This window comes from Ictalurus punctatus, chromosome 10 (assembly GCF_001660625.3).
Source record: "Ictalurus punctatus breed USDA103 chromosome 10, Coco_2.0, whole genome shotgun sequence".
Lineage (NCBI taxonomy): Eukaryota > Metazoa > Chordata > Actinopteri > Siluriformes > Ictaluridae > Ictalurus > Ictalurus punctatus.
Genome location: NC_030425.2, coordinates 26,117,501 through 26,134,626, shown reverse-complemented (window position 1 = coordinate 26,134,626; position 17,126 = coordinate 26,117,501). Strand labels below are relative to the sequence as shown.

The window sequence follows — 17,126 nt, the reverse complement described above, 5'->3', positions numbered from 1 at the left end:
TATGAAGTGGGAATGACTACAAACCCTGCTATGAGCTTTCACACTTTAATTATTTTATTAGGATCACAATTAGGAGAGCACCTTCCCTAACGCTCTACCAGTAACCCGCAGGTTTGCGTACCTGCTCTGCTTTGCTTTGCTCGTATCCGCGGGTCCCCGTGTCAGCTCACGGCTGTGTCCACTTCAGGAAGCGAGTGTGGATGTGGATGAATCTCTGAATCATCTCACTGAATCACTTCTCCTATTAATTTATAACAGTTAGCCCTCTCCTCATGCCTGCCAGACACCTCATACTCTTCCTGACCTGTCCTAAACTGTAAATATACACACACAACAGAAACAAGGATCAGAGTTCAGCAGTGTGGAACACAGGAAGTACTGGGACAAATACTTCAGCAAACAGGTTTATTTTCCAGAATGCTCAAATATATTTCATAATCAACAAAAGTACTGTTTATTATTATTATTACTAAACAACGGCTCAGAAAACCTGCACCACATGATAGTTATAAATAATTTATCGGCTTTAATCCAAGCGTGAATTAATCTAGGATAAAGTGCTTATATGATTTCGAAAGGCCAGGAAATCTGACCCATGTGCTACAATAACTGCCGATGTTATGTTTTGTAGAATTATAATTACACGTAGTCGGCTGTCTCGATACAGTATACCTTTTAGTCCACAGGTATACTGTATTGTTGTCAAATGATAAACAGTATCTAATACACATCGTTATTGTACTAGGAAAAATACCTATGAATGAAGGAGTCGTTTTAAAGCACCGGGGATGTCGGGATCATACCCATGCAGTCGACTCGTAAAGGAGTAGGCTCCACTTGAGCACGCCACTTTCAGCATTGAGACCGCACAATTCCGAATATGGTTTCTGATTTACAAATAATAATGACAACGTGCCTCCGTTACAAGCAACCAGCTCAGCTATTTAAATCAGATCAGCCACGTTCATGGGCATCTCCTCGACTGTAGTGTTGTAAAAAGTCTCAATGTCCCGAAGAATCCTCTTGTCTTCCTCGGTGACGAAGTTAATAGCGACGCCCTTCCTGCCGAAACGGCCGCCGCGTCCGATTCTGCGGGTAAAAACGGGCGGTAGGGTTATAATCGTGCGACGAGCGAACGTCTCGGGATTTCTCAGGACGAAACGATGATCGGAACAAACCTGTGGATGTAGTTTTCTCGGTTGGTGGGCAAATCGTAGTTAATGACTAGAGACACTTGCTGCACGTCGATGCCACGAGCCTGCAGGAAATGAGAAAAGCGGGGGGTTTTTTTTCCAAACATTAAAACATTCCTCTGCTGAAAATATCCGTTGTTACTGAGACGGTTAAGATGACAATAAAGTAAGTGGCTCGATGAAAATGCTTAGGAAAAGAAGTTAGCAAATTCACCAGCAAATCCGTCGTGATCAGCACCCTGCTGGATCCGGACCGGAACTCCCTCATAATCACATCGCGCTCCTTCTGGTCCATGTCTCCGTGCTGAAAGGATCAAAGCTAGGGGTCAATACAGAATCCCCAAATATGAAAAGCAAGGCTGGGTGATAAGATGATGTAATTGGCTATTGCTGAGGAATAACACGTTCAGCCACTTGACAGACAATGATGCATTTAGTTATAAATGTCTTTTTTTAAATGCGTTTAATTTCAACTTAACACGTAAAACAATCTAGCTGTGTACTTAGTATCTAAGTGTCAAGTATATCCATCAATCATGAGTAATCAGGGCACCCCACGTGTGTAGGAGGGATCACGTGATCTGGGTTTTTATCCCGAAGTTTATTAAAAACGGTTCTATTCAGGCACTACTTCTGAGATGTCTGAGGGACGATCATGAGAAATAGGCAGGTAAAACATAGAAAGCCATATAGTGTAGTGATCAGTGAGAAGCAGGTTACCATGGCAACTCTGCTTTAAACAGTCTTGCATGCAATTTATCAGGGATTTTTTTTTTTTCTTCCCCAAACGCTGTGTGTAGGCTTCATACCAAAGCGGAGACGGTGAAATCCCGACCGTGCATCTTCTCAGTCAGCCAGTCCACCTTCCTCCTGGTGTTCAGGAAGATCACAGCCTGGGTGATTGTCAGAGTCTCGTAAAGGTCGCACAGCGTGTCTAACTTCCACTCCTGTTACGATAGATATATATATATATTTAAAAACAATCTATAATAGATATAAAGCGTATCTCGGATGTTGGACCAGACCAAATGCTGTTGGTGGGTCAAAAATAAATAAATGAAAGAATGAATGAATGAATAAATAAAGACGTCAGACAACTATGATCTTAGCTACAACCTTAGACAACGATATGATCTTAGCTTGAATGAATGTCATGCATTAAGCTCCCTGGCTTGACTCCCTGGACAGTCTTTACCATCTCGACCGGAATCCGGATGAGATCTTGGACGTCAACGTATAGTACGCACGATGTGATCTTTATGATTGCTGCTCACCTCTCGCTCCACGTTGATGTAGAACTGCTTGATACCCTCCAGAGTAAGCTCCTCTTTTTTCACCAGGATGCGAACAGGCTCCCGCATAAACTTTTTGGTCACTTCCAAAACCTCAGCGGGCATCGTGGCCGAGAGAAGCACGACCTGGAACAGAGACACCCGACCCGTCTGCAGCTTTTATTTCACCATATTTCCCATCGAGCGATACGACTGGTCCGTGTTCCTGACACGTGCATAGACCATTTTTCACACTAAGGTGAAACAACAAGCCGGAAGGAAAATAAAATAATCATTGGCGCTCACTTGGATGTTGGTGCTCAGCTTCTGAAAAATTTCATAGATCTGATCCTTAAATCCTCGACTCAGCATCTCGTCAGCTTCATCCAAGACAAACATCTTGATCCATTTAGGAGCTGTGCACAGTGAGAGGGTTATTTAAAGTGTGCCCTCCATATACCTACGTACTCTTGCTTATCTACGAGTGTGCTACTCCGACTTACAAAAAAAAAAAGTCATCGTGATAAACTCTTTCTAATAGTTAAAGTTGGCCAGAAATTAAATTTACACGAGCTTCCTCAGAGAGTTTGCTTCAACTATACTCGCCACAAAAGGCACGGTTTTGCTCACATAATACAGGGCTCTACGGTAACAATTTCTTAAATTTAGGAGCACGGTTGAAGCTTAGTTTTTTTAGAGATGGTAACGCTAATGTGCCACAATATTTGTTTACCTTGTAAACAAATACAATAAACCTCAATGTTCAATCTTTGAAGTCTGCTCCTCTTAAATATATTTAAAGCTACACTATTAGCCACTTTCTGCTGTCATGGTTCTGGGCTGGAGTCAGTTCTCGAACCGCTCTGTGTATATTGTGTATATATCTGAATAATCTCATATAGGATGTGATTGGGTGAGTTCATTTACTCGTCAGATGCACAGCGCTTTAGTTTAATGGTGTTCATTACTGATGCTCCGATCAGGATTGTTACAGCCGATACCGATCCAGATACCAATCTTTTTTTGTTTAAGCTTTAATCAGGAGGTCTATCATAAACAGTTAAATGTAAGCTCTCTGCTCATGGTCACTGTTAACTGAATTAAAATAATACCAATGAGAAATACTGTTGGTTAATTGATAAATAAACAAGCATAAAATATTTATTTTTAAATATCTTAAACAATAAAGAGTCCTAATTAAAAGTAGATTAACACAAGCATGATTCACATTAGGAAAAAGGCTAATTGCTTTCTAAGGAAATAGCTTACTAAGCTTAATGTCAAACTGATATTAAATGCAACCCATAGTAATTAAACATTATTTCATTTCTCATTTTATTTATATTTTATGAAGTTATTATAATATACATTTTTTATATTAAATGATCTATTTCTAACTAAGCACATTTTCTGTCTTTACATTTCATTATTTTTTTGTGTTTGTTTGTTTATCAGTTGCTCCTTTTAGATCGGTCCCTCCAGTACAGTGTTACCATGTCTGCTGATAATGTTGCGTATTTTGGGGGGTAAATCAAAACATGGAAACTGGAGTGGACTTTTCTAGTGATGTCTGGCAACCATGAGTTTAAATGAAGCGAAAGCGCTGTCTATTGAATGGAGAGCTGCAGCGTACTGTATGTTTACAGACGGAACAGTTACGATTCTTGATTATGATTGGTGAGGAATTATTTAATAAATAAGTTTTAATTAAAACCCACCTTGTAGCGTTAGCATTATTATTAATATGCCTCAGCTCTCTATTATCTACAAGTGATGAAATTGTGTAAATGGGACAATTTTAAATTGGGCTGTTTTAAGATCTTAAAACTATGCCCGTATTAACAATTTAATTTATGAGTCGGTTTTAAACTAGGCTATTATGGAGTAAATGTAAACACTAATCCGGCTGTTTACTCACACAGAAACTTCCTGTTTAACATGTCAAACACGCGGCCCGGTGTCCCGACCACTATGTGGTAAGCCTCGGCTTGGAGTTTCTGCATCTCGTTTCGCACATTCGTGCCCCCGATGCAGGCGTGGCATGTGGCACCCATATAGTCACCAAGTGCCAGGATTACTTTCTGGATCTATATATTTTTTATTATTTAAAAAAACAAAACAACAACAACAAAAAAACTCAAACATATACAGTATGCAAAATTCAGAGTCAAAACCAGAATGAATCAAAATGATCTGAGCGTGTTTAGGAAAGAATGAAGAACACATGTTCGTACCAAATACGTGGAGTTTTCTACGCCTTAAAAAAAGTGAGATGTTTGGGGTGAGTATCTTACTGCAGCGTCTCAGAGAGAGCGCACCTGTTGGGCCAGCTCTCTGGTAGGAGCCAGCACCATTGCCTGGGTCTCCTTCTGCTCCACATCTAACTGCTGCAGGATGGAGATGGCGAACGTGGCGGTCTTGCCAGTTCCCGACTGAGCCTGAGCGATAACGTCATAACCTTCGAAAAAAGAAAAGAAAAAAAAAAAGACAAGGAACGACGTTAAAGTGATTAAAAACCTAACCTGCCCCTAATGTAATCGATCAATGACGACGTGTCTGGTGTCCAAAATACGTTTCTGCATGTTCTAGATGATAAGATGTGACCCAAAAAATTTTCTGTAAACATGCTGATGTGGTTTAGGTAGGACACAGCGTGACTTCACATGAGCCAAACTTCGCAGCTGAACTCTGGGACATAACGGAGACCGTAACGCCATCTTGGACAACCAGAATCCTTTTTTATTTATTATTAATATGGCATTACTCCCCTCATTAGGCCACACTGCATGAACGTTAAATGTGTAACCACAGCAGAAAGGTCGTGTGTGATGTGGATGAAAATACGGTGGTATTTAGCGTGAAAGTCGAAGCTTTGGACGCTGATCTGTTTGAGATGAGGAGGTGCGGAAGCAGGACGGACTGAAACATTAAGGTTCTCTTTAGGTCGAGATGACACAAGGACTAATGCTGTGTTCACGACAACTCGGAACCTCCTACTTCCTACGTATACGCTACGAATACTTCAAACCACTATATACACTACGCTAACTGGAATCAAAGTGTTGTCTAGTTAGTTAGTGCTTCGTTTATTTTATTTTATTCACTGTTAAAAAAAATTAGACGAAAAGCGGTTTGATCAAACAATCTTGCAGAACGCGAATTAACATTACAATCATCAAAGTATCACAGAAACTCAAAAGACTGCTTAAAAACTTTAAATCATGCTGTTAGTTTGTGTTCTTACTTTTCACCGATACCGGATCTTACCTATAAAGTCGGGCGGTACCCGCCGAAAACGATTAATAACTGATAGTTTTTGAAAATTGATACCGAATGAAAACGTAACACAAAGTAAAATATTGCTGAAGTTTATTACAAAAAATAAACAGTCCCGTGAAAATGTACTGTAGTTTTTTTTTTCATTAAATGAATGTATAAATATTCATATATTTTAACTATTAATAAATATTCAAGTAAATAAAAGATATACATCCAAACCGAACCAAAAAATAACACTCCAAATAACAAATAAAAAAATAGAGACATCCAAAATGAATGATTAAAAAAAACATTTTAAATAACACAACAAAATTGGTCAGTGATTGTTTTTACTTCGCCTCTAGAGGCCAATCTTGTACCGTATAACGACAGTGGACCCTTCTCAGCCGCTCAAACTACCGGTGTGGATTTTCGCCGATACCTGATAGTTACAGCAATCGATTATATCACTGCATTACCGATCGATCTTTCGACCTCTAGACGTGACATCGCAGAATTGCGACTCTGAGAAGTCGGAGCTCTTAAAGAACTTTCCAAGTAGGAATTACGAGTCGAAGAGACGTTCAGATGGATAAAAGTCCCATTAATCCCACTGCACCACTATAGGTAGTCGAGCGTTTGACATTGTGGGTAATGTAGGAAAGGGTTAAGAAAAGTGAAAATGGAAGCCAGTGAATATCCCATATCAATTATAAAGATGAACATGCAAGTTGTTCAGGGTGGATTTTTCCTGTAATGCTTATACAGAGTCAGACATGATCCTCACACCAGCCAAAACAACTCTTGGAGCATCTCAACCCCCTGCAGCACCTACAGTACCTTTAATGCACGGAATAATTGCCCTCTGCTGAATGGCTGACGGTTTCTCAAAACCGTAAGCGTAGATACCGCGAAGGAGCGTCTCCTTTAAGTTCATATCGTCAAAATTGTCCGTAATCTCGTTCCAGTTGCTCTGCAGAAAGGCCAAACGTTCGGATTTTAAAGTCACAGTCGTTCAGACTTAAATCATTTCTGTTTGCCGATGACGACTCACTCACCTCGATGACACCATCAGGATCCATTCCTTCTGGGCCCCCATGGTCTCTGTCTCTAGAGCTGCGACAGAAAATAAACATTAATGTACGGAATTACAGAAATGTGATACGAACCTAGTAGTGCTGTCCATGGCGGCACGTCGGGGCAGCTCTGGGGTCTGTCTCCAGGGTTCAAACTCAGGTTACTGTGTGTGTGTGTAGAGCTGCACGTGTTCTTCCCAAGTCTTCACAGACAGGTGGATTGGCTATGCTTAGACTGTCCGAATGTGTGTGTGCGGTGATCTGTGATAGACCGGTGGTCCATCCAGGGAGTACTCCCACTTCACACCCTATGTTCCTTAACCACCATAAAACAATTACTGAACATAAATGAATGAAAATGAATTCTGGAAAGCTGTGACCATTAAAAGGGAATAACACTTAGCAGTTCCAATAAAATAGTATATATATATATATATATATATATATATATATATATATATATATATATATATATATATACACACACACACACACACACACACACACAACTAGATATGTACAGGATTTTTTTCTTTTGGCTTGTTAGCTGAAAGTTAGGGTTCTGGCTGAAATCCAAAATGGCTGCTAAGGGAATCTGTAGTGCACTACATAGTATGTATAAGCCGTTATTTATTACGCGGCTCTTGTAGTGTGCAGGGAGACATTTGGAACACAGCCCGCGTCAGTGGGTCTCTGTAACGGATTTTTATTTAAACCGGTTATTTTATTTCAACTTTTCCCGTAAGACAGCACAATAAAACGGAGGAATGTAATATTCTATGACTGAATGGGTATATAAAATAGAGACAGAGAGACTGTTTTATAAACAGCCAATTATTAGCCTTTGCACCATATAACGCAGTTGACGTTAGCTATCTGGTTAACGTTACTAACCCAGACATTGCTTGCTAAATAGCTTCCCAGTTAACCCATAAGACTGGAGCTCAGACTGTGCGTTTTAATTGTGCAGGGCGGGACTTATAGATCAGGATGACACCGAGATAAACTAGCACTCGCGTCCAGGATGCTTATGAGCGCCTAACAGGGCGGTTATTACCTGTTATAATCCGCAGAACCGCTGGACATGTTCAGACCGAAGCTTCGGCGCTAGCTTCAAGAAGAAGTGCGCTGCGTGCGCAGTACATATCAATCCGCCGACTCTCTCGTTCTCTCTAGTTCCGGCAATTTATTTTTTTTTTTAACAAAACAAAACATTGACCACAAAAAACAGCTTTCATCCCGTTTTATGAACACAGTTTTAATGCGCTATTAGGGGAAATACAACGCTCACAATGCAAAAGTTTAATGTACAACACACGGGTTTATGAACTATAGCAAGCTGCGGAGGGATACTGCAGTAGAACGCTTCCAGACGCTACGGGGTTTCCCTGGGATTAAAATGGCGTCCGGAAACCTCGAAGCAATGCATTGTGGGAAATGAGGTCCGACATTATAGGCGTGAGAAATGTGTTTTTATTCATTCAGTCAGTCATTCAGTCATCTCCAGCAACACCTCTCGTAACCCTACTAATATAACAATGCTGTTATATCTCAGTATGTATGTAATAACTTTAAAAAAGTAGTATCAAAAAGTAGCTTTGAACTTTTTAAAGCTGTAAACAACTTCGAAAACCTGTACACTACAACTCACATTACGTCACCGTGCATTCGAAAATGGACGCTTCAGGCAGAATCGTCGTCCAGACATTTCAGAATGAAGAGGATAGACAATTTTAGCTTTACTATACTTATAATTTGCTATCATGCTGTAATATATACTTTGTTACACATTGAATAGCTAAAACAGTCCTCACACTGTGTCAAATAACAAAGCCTAAATTATTATCACAAACTAAGTAGTTCTGAATGCAAGCGTACACACACATTTGGAGTATAACAAATGCGATTTGACTCATTTTCAGTGTGCTTATAATTAAAAGTTTGAATTCATGTCAGAAAGGTCTGTTCCTGTCGCGAGTGTTGATGAGGCCAAGCATAGAGATAGCACTCGCTGCTGCTGTCACGAAACTTATCGCCCCGATAGCACGGGTTGCCTGAAAAGACAGGAGAGCAGATACAATAAATCTAATGAATGATCGATTTGAATGTAGTTAGGCATAGCTGTCTAGTATTCAGTACATAAAGTAGCAAGAAATGTTCTGTGTGGACACCGTGCCTTGCGTAAATATTCACCCCCTTGAGCTTTTCCGCAATTTGTAGTGTTCTGAAATGAATCTGAAATTGAAATGGACTCAATTGGGATTATAGCTTCCGAATCTACACCAAATAGCCCATTAAATTCTTTTTATACAATAAAAAAAATATATCAATACAAACATGAAAGTGATTCCTTTTGAAAAAAAAACCCCAATACAAACCATCACAGAAATTCCGAAAGTTTCCACTTTAAATGCCATTACAAGCCATCAGCTAACCATTAAAACCATTACCATTATTGATTCTTAATGGTATCCATTAGACATAACATGCCACCAATAGAAGACAACAAATTACTAGTAGAGACCCACAGAGTTTCCATTAAAACCAATACAATCCCCATTACAGCCATTACAAGTTCTATGAGGGTAGCTATTGTTTTTTTCAGCAGGGATTGCATAAGTATTCACATCTGCTGGGATTAAACCCCTAAATTAGATCTGGTGCAACCAGTTAACATCAGAAATCACATAATTCATTTAATGGAGTTCCCAAATATATATAGTCCCTCATTACCAAAAGGCATGTTGGAGGATTTCTGGATTGATGAGACCAGAAAAGGTCTTTCTGGACTTGATGTACATACTTTCATGCATTTCTAGACTTTCTGGCCTTGGTACACAGCACTATGTTTGGTGGAAACCGAACACTGCTCATTTCCCAGAGAATACCATCCCCATGGTGAAGCATGATGGCGGTAGCATCGTGTTGTTGGGACTGGGAAACTGGCCAGGGTTGAGGACAATATGGATAGAGACAAACACAGGGCATTCTGAGAAGAAAACCTGTTCCAAGAGACTTGAGACTGGACTGGGCTTCTCCTTGCACAGGACAGCAGCCCTAATAATGCTGCTAAAGCTACACTGGAGTGGTTCTAAACCAAGAACCTGAATGTTTGTAGAATGGCCAAGTCAAAGCCCAGTCCTCCATCTAATTGAGAATCTGTGGCAAGACTTGCTGTTCATCGAAAGTTTCTATCCAATCTGACAGCAATTTGGTCAAGAGGAAAGTGCAAGAGTATCAAGATCCTTCAATGCTCAGAGTTCATTTCCATTCCAGGTTGTAGCACTACAATATGTGGGAAGGTTCAAGGGGGTGAATACTTTTGCAAGGCACGGTATAGTCTCTGCTCTTTTTCCAGGACATCTTAATAGGAATCTGTATAGCAGTTCATGTGTTTAATGACAAACAGAAATGCCACAAGGTGGAAAACCTGCTCAGATACGCCCTCGCCATATCGCAGCAGGGTGACAAAGTGCTCGCAGTTGCTGCCCAACAGGTCATATGACACCTCTTGACCAATCAGTAGCTGCGCTCGCTCAATGATCTCAGACACAGGCAAAGGCGTGTGACTGCTGTCATATTTATTGTTGACACGGAACGTATCTCCACCCACAACGTCCTTCAGGAGCTGCATCCGCACTACAGCCTTCCGCGTGAACACTGACTTCACGCTGGACATGGCGGCCGCTTGGCTCTCATCTGAGGGAAGAACAGAAATCACTCACACTACATACTGTATACATGTACTATTCACACCAAAACTATTGGTACCTTTCATAATGAGCATATAAACACATCATACATAATATACTGAGCTTGACATTTTTTTAGACGCCGTATAGTTTTATTTTAAATCTATCTAACACCTTCTAACACAAAAAACTATTGGCACCCTTACAAGGAGAGAATAACAACACTGAGTCTCTTCCTGTAATTTCTAACAAGGCTGGGAAGATTTTTTTTAGAAGATTTTGGACTCATCCATGCAGATGGACATATTTCAGTTTGTGTAACTGGACGTCCTCTTTCAATAGTTGGAATCAAAAGATTGCAATCATTCTATGTAATCTGGAGTTGATTGTACTAATAATTTATATGAACTTATATTAGTGAGTTTCATTTCCTACAGCGTGAGAGTCGCAAGCCTGACGCACTCACCGACTGGCGTTAGGTTGATGATGTATCCGTCTCCCAGATACAGGGCCCAGTGCTGATACGCCGGTCGGAAGATCTCGATAAGGTCACCAGGCTGGGGTTCGCTGTAAGTGTCTGGGTCACTAGTAGCCATCTAAAACAAAAATATCCCATTCATTAAAACTCAGGAGAATTCCGAACACTTACCATGTCACTTTTGTCCCCAATGGTTGCAATGTTTTTTAAAATAAAAATTCTTTTCTTTGGTGACACCTTTGAACGAGTCATTCAGCAGCAGTACGACTAAAAGCGTCATTACTTACAGTATGGTTTGTGTTTGGCTGATTATCCGTCATCCCACAGCAAAACTGTACATATTCTATTTTAAAACACAACAACAAGAAAACAAATCATGTGTCATTGGTTAAGTTGGCAACGAAACGATAATGATGGGGTGTGCTGTTATAGCAAAGTAATCAACATTGGGTTGGTGTGATGCAGCGCAAAGTTGATTATTATCCAATAACAGCGTGTGTTTTATTCCTTATGATTATATCCATCCATTCGTCCATCTATCCATTTTCCATATCGCTTATCCTACACTGGGTTGTGGGGAGCCTGGAGTCTATCCCAGGGAACTCAGGGTTAAGGGCAGAGGACACCCTGGACAGGGTGCCATCCAATAGCAGGGCTCAATCGCACACACTTTCACACACCCATTCACACTATGGACAATTTGGAAATGCCAATCAGCCTATAGCGCATGTCTTTGGACTCGGGGAGGAAACTGGAGTACTTGGAGGAAACCCCCGAAGCACAGGGAGAACATGCAAAATCCGTACACACATGGCGGAGGCAGGAATCAAACCCCCAACCCTGGAAGTGCGAGGAAAATGTGCCCCCCCCCCCCCCCATCTCTTACATTACAGCGTACGTAATTCATTTTCGCTCTGTCGTGAAGTTGATAAGACAAATAAATGCAGCTTGTCCTGTTAGAAACCTCAAAGCACAAACTCCTCTGTCCATAAACAAAAAGCATCTATCATAGAAGACGCTGTGGAAGCTGTTACTATAGAAACGATAACATATGAGCACGAGTATGTGAATATGAAACCTATGTTTTTCAGCTACACTGTTCTGACCAATCAGAATCAAGAATTGTATTGTAAGGAGTATTAACTGGGAATTCAGTATCGCTTCCTGATATGGATATGCTCTTATTGTGTAAAGTGATATGATGTTTGAAGATGACTAGAGAATGTTGGAGAATTACCGGACAATGAGGACACACAGACACACACACACACACACACACACACAATAGGCACAAGAAGCCACAATAGCCACAAAATAATGGAGAAACAGATAGAAAAGTACAATGAAAGTGCTAAGCTATATGATATATTATTACAGATCATTTTTTGTCAGTACTTTTTATGAGAATCATAATTAGCTTGTAGACCAACTAAACAATTGTTACATAATAATACCTGAATGTTCTGACTGACGGAGAACCACAGCCACTAGCCTTATTTTAGTGATTAGAAACCTTTTTATTTCAGTGAATTGTCAATGAACCAAATTGAGCTACCGAGCGTGTATGTAACCTGATCTTATTTTTATTCATGTATTTATTTATTTGTTTTCAGATTAAGTGGATTGGCTGCTGAACCTCCTAGGGGTGATCGAGTTTTTCTGACCCACTGTATGCGCTCTGTAACTCAATTCCTGAAAACATAAAACCACTGAAATCTAACAAATAGTTCAAGGTACATTTATTTAAAAAAAACAAAAAAAAACAAACCAACATTACAGACCCAAAATAATGGGTGATACTTACTTAACAGCAGGAATCATCCTTGTCCAAGTCTCTATTACACATCCATTGGAGTCAGACTTGGCCCACTAGGAAAAAGAAGCCCAAATATTTCCTCAATCTCAATCTGTAAGGTGACTGATTATGATAAAGCAGTCCAGTAAAGTGTGAAGGGTTCAGTGGTACCGCAGTCAGGACTAAGCGCTCTGTAGGCTGATCTCACTCTGTTGGCTGGTACGCTAACATGCCAGTGTCATTCTCAGGTCAGTGCTTTCATTATGCTGGGAGAAAAAATCCCGCTCAGAGCCCTCTGCTGCATCACACAGGTCAATGGTTGGAGATGCAGTCCGGATTGGACAGAGGACTTTCGAAAAGGCACGTGTAGTGAAAGACCTAGACAGAAGAAATGCAGACAGGGTGAACTGTATGGGATAGATAAAGGAGATCAAAAATGGCTAAAGGTCATGCCTGTGGTATCCAAAGTGACTGCCTCAACATTTTAGAAAGTCAGTCAACACTTGTTTGTTTTAAAGGGGTCATGACATGAGAAATTGAATTTTCCCTGATCTTCTGACATATAAGAGGTCATTGTACAATTAAAGGAGTCATATGACGCTTTAACGTTTTCCTTTTCCTTTAGTGTGTAATGTGTCTGTTTGTGCATGTATAAGATCCGCAAAGCTACAAAGCTCATAGTATCCTACAAAGGGATTTATTCTATCTAACAGAGAACACTGCTCCAGACCTGCCTAAAACGCCTCCATCCAAGTCCAGATATTACTTCCGCAAACGTCTACGTCGCTATTTGAAATATCAGCATAATGCCTCTGTAATTTTTTTTCTTTTTTACAAATTTTTTATTAATTTTATTACATTTTTAAAATTAATTTAATTTTTAAAACCTGTATTTTATGTCGTCACTTCAGGACATAAAGTTGTTCAATTAAACCGTTATAAGGTCATATCTGAAAGTTAAGAGAGTTACAAGGTAAAAACGTACCACTGTGAAACGTTCTGCTCAAGTCGTGTTCGCAAAGTCGGTTCCGATCGATCTGTTCGATCAGCCGCGTTTTCAGAATCGGACTCGGTACCGCATCGAACTGATATGGTAAAACTGACAACGTTATTAACTTTAGAAGCCCCGGAAGCCTCTGAAGCTCACCGTTATGGTAAGGGGCGTTACATTTCCGACACACGCTTGAGGTTTTTGGCCAATCACAACGCAGTGGGTCAGCTGGCCAATCAGAGCGCTCTGGGCTTTTCGGAAGGAGGGGCTTTGGAGAAACCGGAACTCAATCGGGAAAATACGTTTGCATATGACTGCCCCTACAGCAAGACATCGACATCTACTTTGACATCATCACACCGTTGGCCCCGCCCACTGTCGCTCGGTCGCTGAAAACAGTTCCGCACATGTTATGGAGTTGATAATTAATTCATAGCCAAAGATTTTAGCCAATCATTGCAGTGGGTGGTTACATTGCCGTGGACACAAACACACACACACACACACAAAAGGTTCGTTTCAAACAGGGTGGAAAAAGGTCATAAATTACAATTTTTTTTTAATTTTGTATGCAAAAAATGAATTATAATATTACTAGCATTATAATTTCACCTCAGGGAAGATTATAAAATAAAAAAATTACATAACATATCATGACCCCTTTAAAGACTAAATGTTTTATACATTGATTATGCATAAGTTACTTAAAGTGGCCTTCCACTTTGGGAAAATATAACTGTCATAATATTTTATAACGCAGATGGATGAGTCCATAATCATGATGCTATGATTATTTTCTAAATATCATTTTTCATCAGTGAATCAAAGAAAACATGTATTGGACAATTAAAAATACTTGTATTAACCCATCTCAGGCAGCGTTTCTTTGCTAACAGTGGCTCATTCGGCTCTCAAACGAGTAACAGGGTTACGTTCTGTTGCTTTTTAAAAAAAAAAATTAAACTAGAATTAGCAAATACACAAAACTAGCATCCACGCTAATGAGGAACTTCAAATAATTTTTTTTCAAATTAATTACATACATTCAACCTGTAATTTGGGTGAAGGTTCTACAGCTTACACCGATCATCCTGTTCAAAAGTTTATACCCCCCTTGCTCTTAATGCCTCGTGTTGCCTTCTTGAGCATCAGTGAATGTTTGCACCTTTTGTAATATTCGTGTACGAGTCCCTCAGTCGTCCTCAGTGTTAAAAGATGGATCATATAGTCACTGTTGGAAAGGGCTTAAATATACGGAATATGCTGGAGAAGCAAAGAATGTGCAGGACCTGGAGGATTTTTCTGAAGAACAGTGGGCAGTTTAACTGCTCGGGACAAACAAGGGACTCATGAAGAACTCTCACAGAACATAAAAACAGTCGCTGATCGTCCAGGTAACGACACACGGTATTAAAGAACCAAGCGTATGTAAACTTTTGAACTGGTTCATTTGTGTAAATTCAGTTATTGTTGTGTCTTGTGAACTCTATGCAAACATCTGTTATGTGAAATAGCTTCTTCAAGGCAGGACTAAATAATATTTTAAAAAATGCAGTTTCTATGATATTCTGTCAGGCGTATATAAACATATAACCTCAACTGTATTTTCACAATCAGTCAATAATACCGTATCATTGAAAATAAACAAAAAATGGAGAACGAGAGATTTTTCTTCTTCCCGTGATCTTCAGGAAATTCGGATGATGCTTCTTCCTGTTGAACTTGTGGAGCATTCGAATATTGCATTGAAGTGAACGTGTTCAGGTAACAGGGTCGAGTGAACCCCCCCCCCCCCCCCCCCCCCCCCCCGTAACCTGTAATGGAGAAATTGTAGAAAAGGAAGTTGTTCAAAGCATGAGATGTTAAATGGATTCACACAACAATGCAAACATTTTTAAAAAAAAAAGTGTTTTAAGGATTAGTATTTTTCAGAAAATACTGACACTGGAGACTCCTTCCACATTTAAAATGCTAAATATGTGCGTGTTCATGAAGAATATGGAGAAACGGCACAGCATTTCACAGTCACGTCAGTCAATATTTAATTATAAACTAAATATCTTTAATCTTCATTTAGGGTGATTTAAAATGTGTAAATCCAGTAAACTCGGCCAAGAACCTGAGATATACTGTACTGTACAAGAAATCAACTGACAGTTATGACACTAGCCACTAGGTGGCAGCAGCTGCCGCGTTTCTACGTTCATACTATGTTGATGCAATTTGTGCAATTTCTAAATGACTTATAAACAAACACAGCTTTAAAGCATATAGAAAGCAATTAGCTGGTTTAATTGCCTGTATACGGGATGCTGTTTACTACAACGCTCGTTGCTACGCTCCCAGGTCCAAAGATTCCTCAACGGAAGTCGTTATAACCACCGTGAATGAGGTATGCAAATAATTTTTTCCCCCCGCCATATTCAGAGTTCTGGATCATGATTGGTCAGCACTATGACGCATCCTGAAATGGGATTGGCTAGCACGCGGAGTCAGCGGATTTAGCAAATGGGCTGGTTGTGTTTCTGTAGTGATAGCCAATCGTGGAAGAGGGGGCGGTCTTTATGAAAATATCGGTGGGTTTTGAAGAACGAAAAAAAAAAACACAAAACGGGATGTTGAATGAGAAATTCTCGCGAGAAGACAAGCGGAAGTTAGGTTGATGGGGTTTTGGGCTTTGGTTGTTGGACGGCGAGGCTTTGGATGAGGTTGTTTAGGATGACGGTGAGAAGAAAGTGTGTGTTTTATCGTTAAACATGTCATCCAAGAGTGTGTAGTTCGCAGCCGGTTGAAGACGAAGACGGAACTGGATCTGGGCGTGTTCATGTTGTGCGACTTGTTGTTGTTGTTGTTGTTATTACTGCGCCGTTGCCAGAGTCGACTCGCACTCGTTTTTCCCAGGGTCATCGGCCACTGCGCCCTTTTCCTCCCCGCCGAGAGTTCGCAAAATGACAGGAGAGAAGATCCGCTCCCTCCGTAAGGACCACAAGCCGGGGAAGGACGAGGACTTGCTCGAGCCGGACGAGGAAGCCGCGACCGGTACGTTCACATCGTCCAGCAGCAGCACCACCACCAGCACCACCACCAGGACTAACAGCAAAGGCAAAGGCAACAAGATCTTCACCAACCACAAGCTCATCAAATCCGCGTCTCAGCACAGCCACAACCATCAGCAACAGACTCACATCAACGCCAACACTAACGGCATCACCACCCCGGAAACCGTCGACGATAAAAACAAGAACCCGATTATTCGAAGCGCCGACGATTTCCCGGTGCACGAGTGCGTGTTCAAAGGAGACGTGCGGCGATTGTCGTCGCTTATTCGCACTCAGAATATCGCACAAAAAGATGTCCACGGTGAGTTTTATC

At 40.6% G+C, this 17,126-nt stretch overlaps 3 protein-coding genes across 3 annotated transcripts in view; 1 reads left to right on the top strand and 2 right to left on the bottom strand.

Moving 5' to 3' along the window:
* Positions 1 to 391: 391 nt before the first annotated feature.
* Positions 392 to 7,976, bottom strand: LOC108270878 (eukaryotic initiation factor 4A-II). Its single transcript, XM_017477841.2, has 11 exons — positions 7,856 to 7,976; positions 6,781 to 6,838; positions 6,563 to 6,695; positions 4,783 to 4,922; positions 4,383 to 4,551; positions 2,771 to 2,880; positions 2,468 to 2,611; positions 2,003 to 2,140; positions 1,408 to 1,497; positions 1,179 to 1,258; positions 392 to 1,089 (listed from the first exon to the last, which is right to left on the bottom strand). Exons 1-11 carry the CDS (start codon positions 7,882 to 7,884, stop codon positions 945 to 947), a joined length of 1,236 nt encoding a protein of 411 aa, XP_017333330.1. The 5' UTR covers positions 7,885 to 7,976; the 3' UTR covers positions 392 to 944.
* A 64-nt stretch (positions 7,977 to 8,040) lies between these two features.
* On the bottom strand, positions 8,041 to 14,124 carry plaat1 (phospholipase A and acyltransferase 1). The gene is made up of 7 exons (XM_017477843.3): positions 13,749 to 14,124; positions 12,935 to 13,141; positions 12,773 to 12,837; positions 11,256 to 11,311; positions 10,957 to 11,086; positions 10,229 to 10,497; positions 8,041 to 8,852 (listed from the first exon to the last, which is right to left on the bottom strand). Exons 4-7 carry the CDS (start codon positions 11,286 to 11,288, stop codon positions 8,751 to 8,753), a joined length of 534 nt encoding a protein of 177 aa, XP_017333332.1. The 5' UTR covers positions 11,289 to 11,311; positions 12,773 to 12,837; positions 12,935 to 13,141; positions 13,749 to 14,124; the 3' UTR covers positions 8,041 to 8,750.
* Positions 14,125 to 16,392: 2,268 nt separating this feature from the next.
* ankrd13c (ankyrin repeat domain 13C) overlaps positions 16,393 to 17,126 on the top strand; it is a 38,202-nt gene continuing 37,468 nt past the window's right edge. The window contains exon 1 of the mRNA XM_017477904.3: positions 16,393 to 17,114. Within this exon, the coding sequence (XP_017333393.1) occupies positions 16,703 to 17,114 (412 nt within the window). The 5' untranslated portion in view covers positions 16,393 to 16,702. The remainder of the gene's footprint in view (positions 17,115 to 17,126) is intronic.

Coding starts and splice junctions, on each gene's coding strand:
- plaat1 (XM_017477843.3), bottom strand. CDS start 11,288: ATGACGGATAATCAGCCAAACACAAACCATACT. Junction 11,087..11,255: donor AGCCAAACACAAACCATACT/GTAAGTAATGAC, acceptor TTTTTGTTTTAG/ATGGCTACTAGTGACCCAGA. Junction 8,853..10,228: donor GCGAGGGCGTATCTGAGCAG/GTTTTCCACCTT, acceptor CTGTCTTTTCAG/GCAACCCGTGCTATCGGGGC.
- LOC108270878 (XM_017477841.2), bottom strand. CDS start 7,884: ATGTCCAGCGGTTCTGCGGATTATAACAG. Junction 6,839..7,855: donor GGTTCTGCGGATTATAACAG/GTAATAACCGCC, acceptor TTTCTGTCGCAG/CTCTAGAGACAGAGACCATG. Junction 6,696..6,780: donor ATCCTGATGGTGTCATCGAG/GTGAGTGAGTCG, acceptor GCCTTTCTGCAG/AGCAACTGGAACGAGATTAC.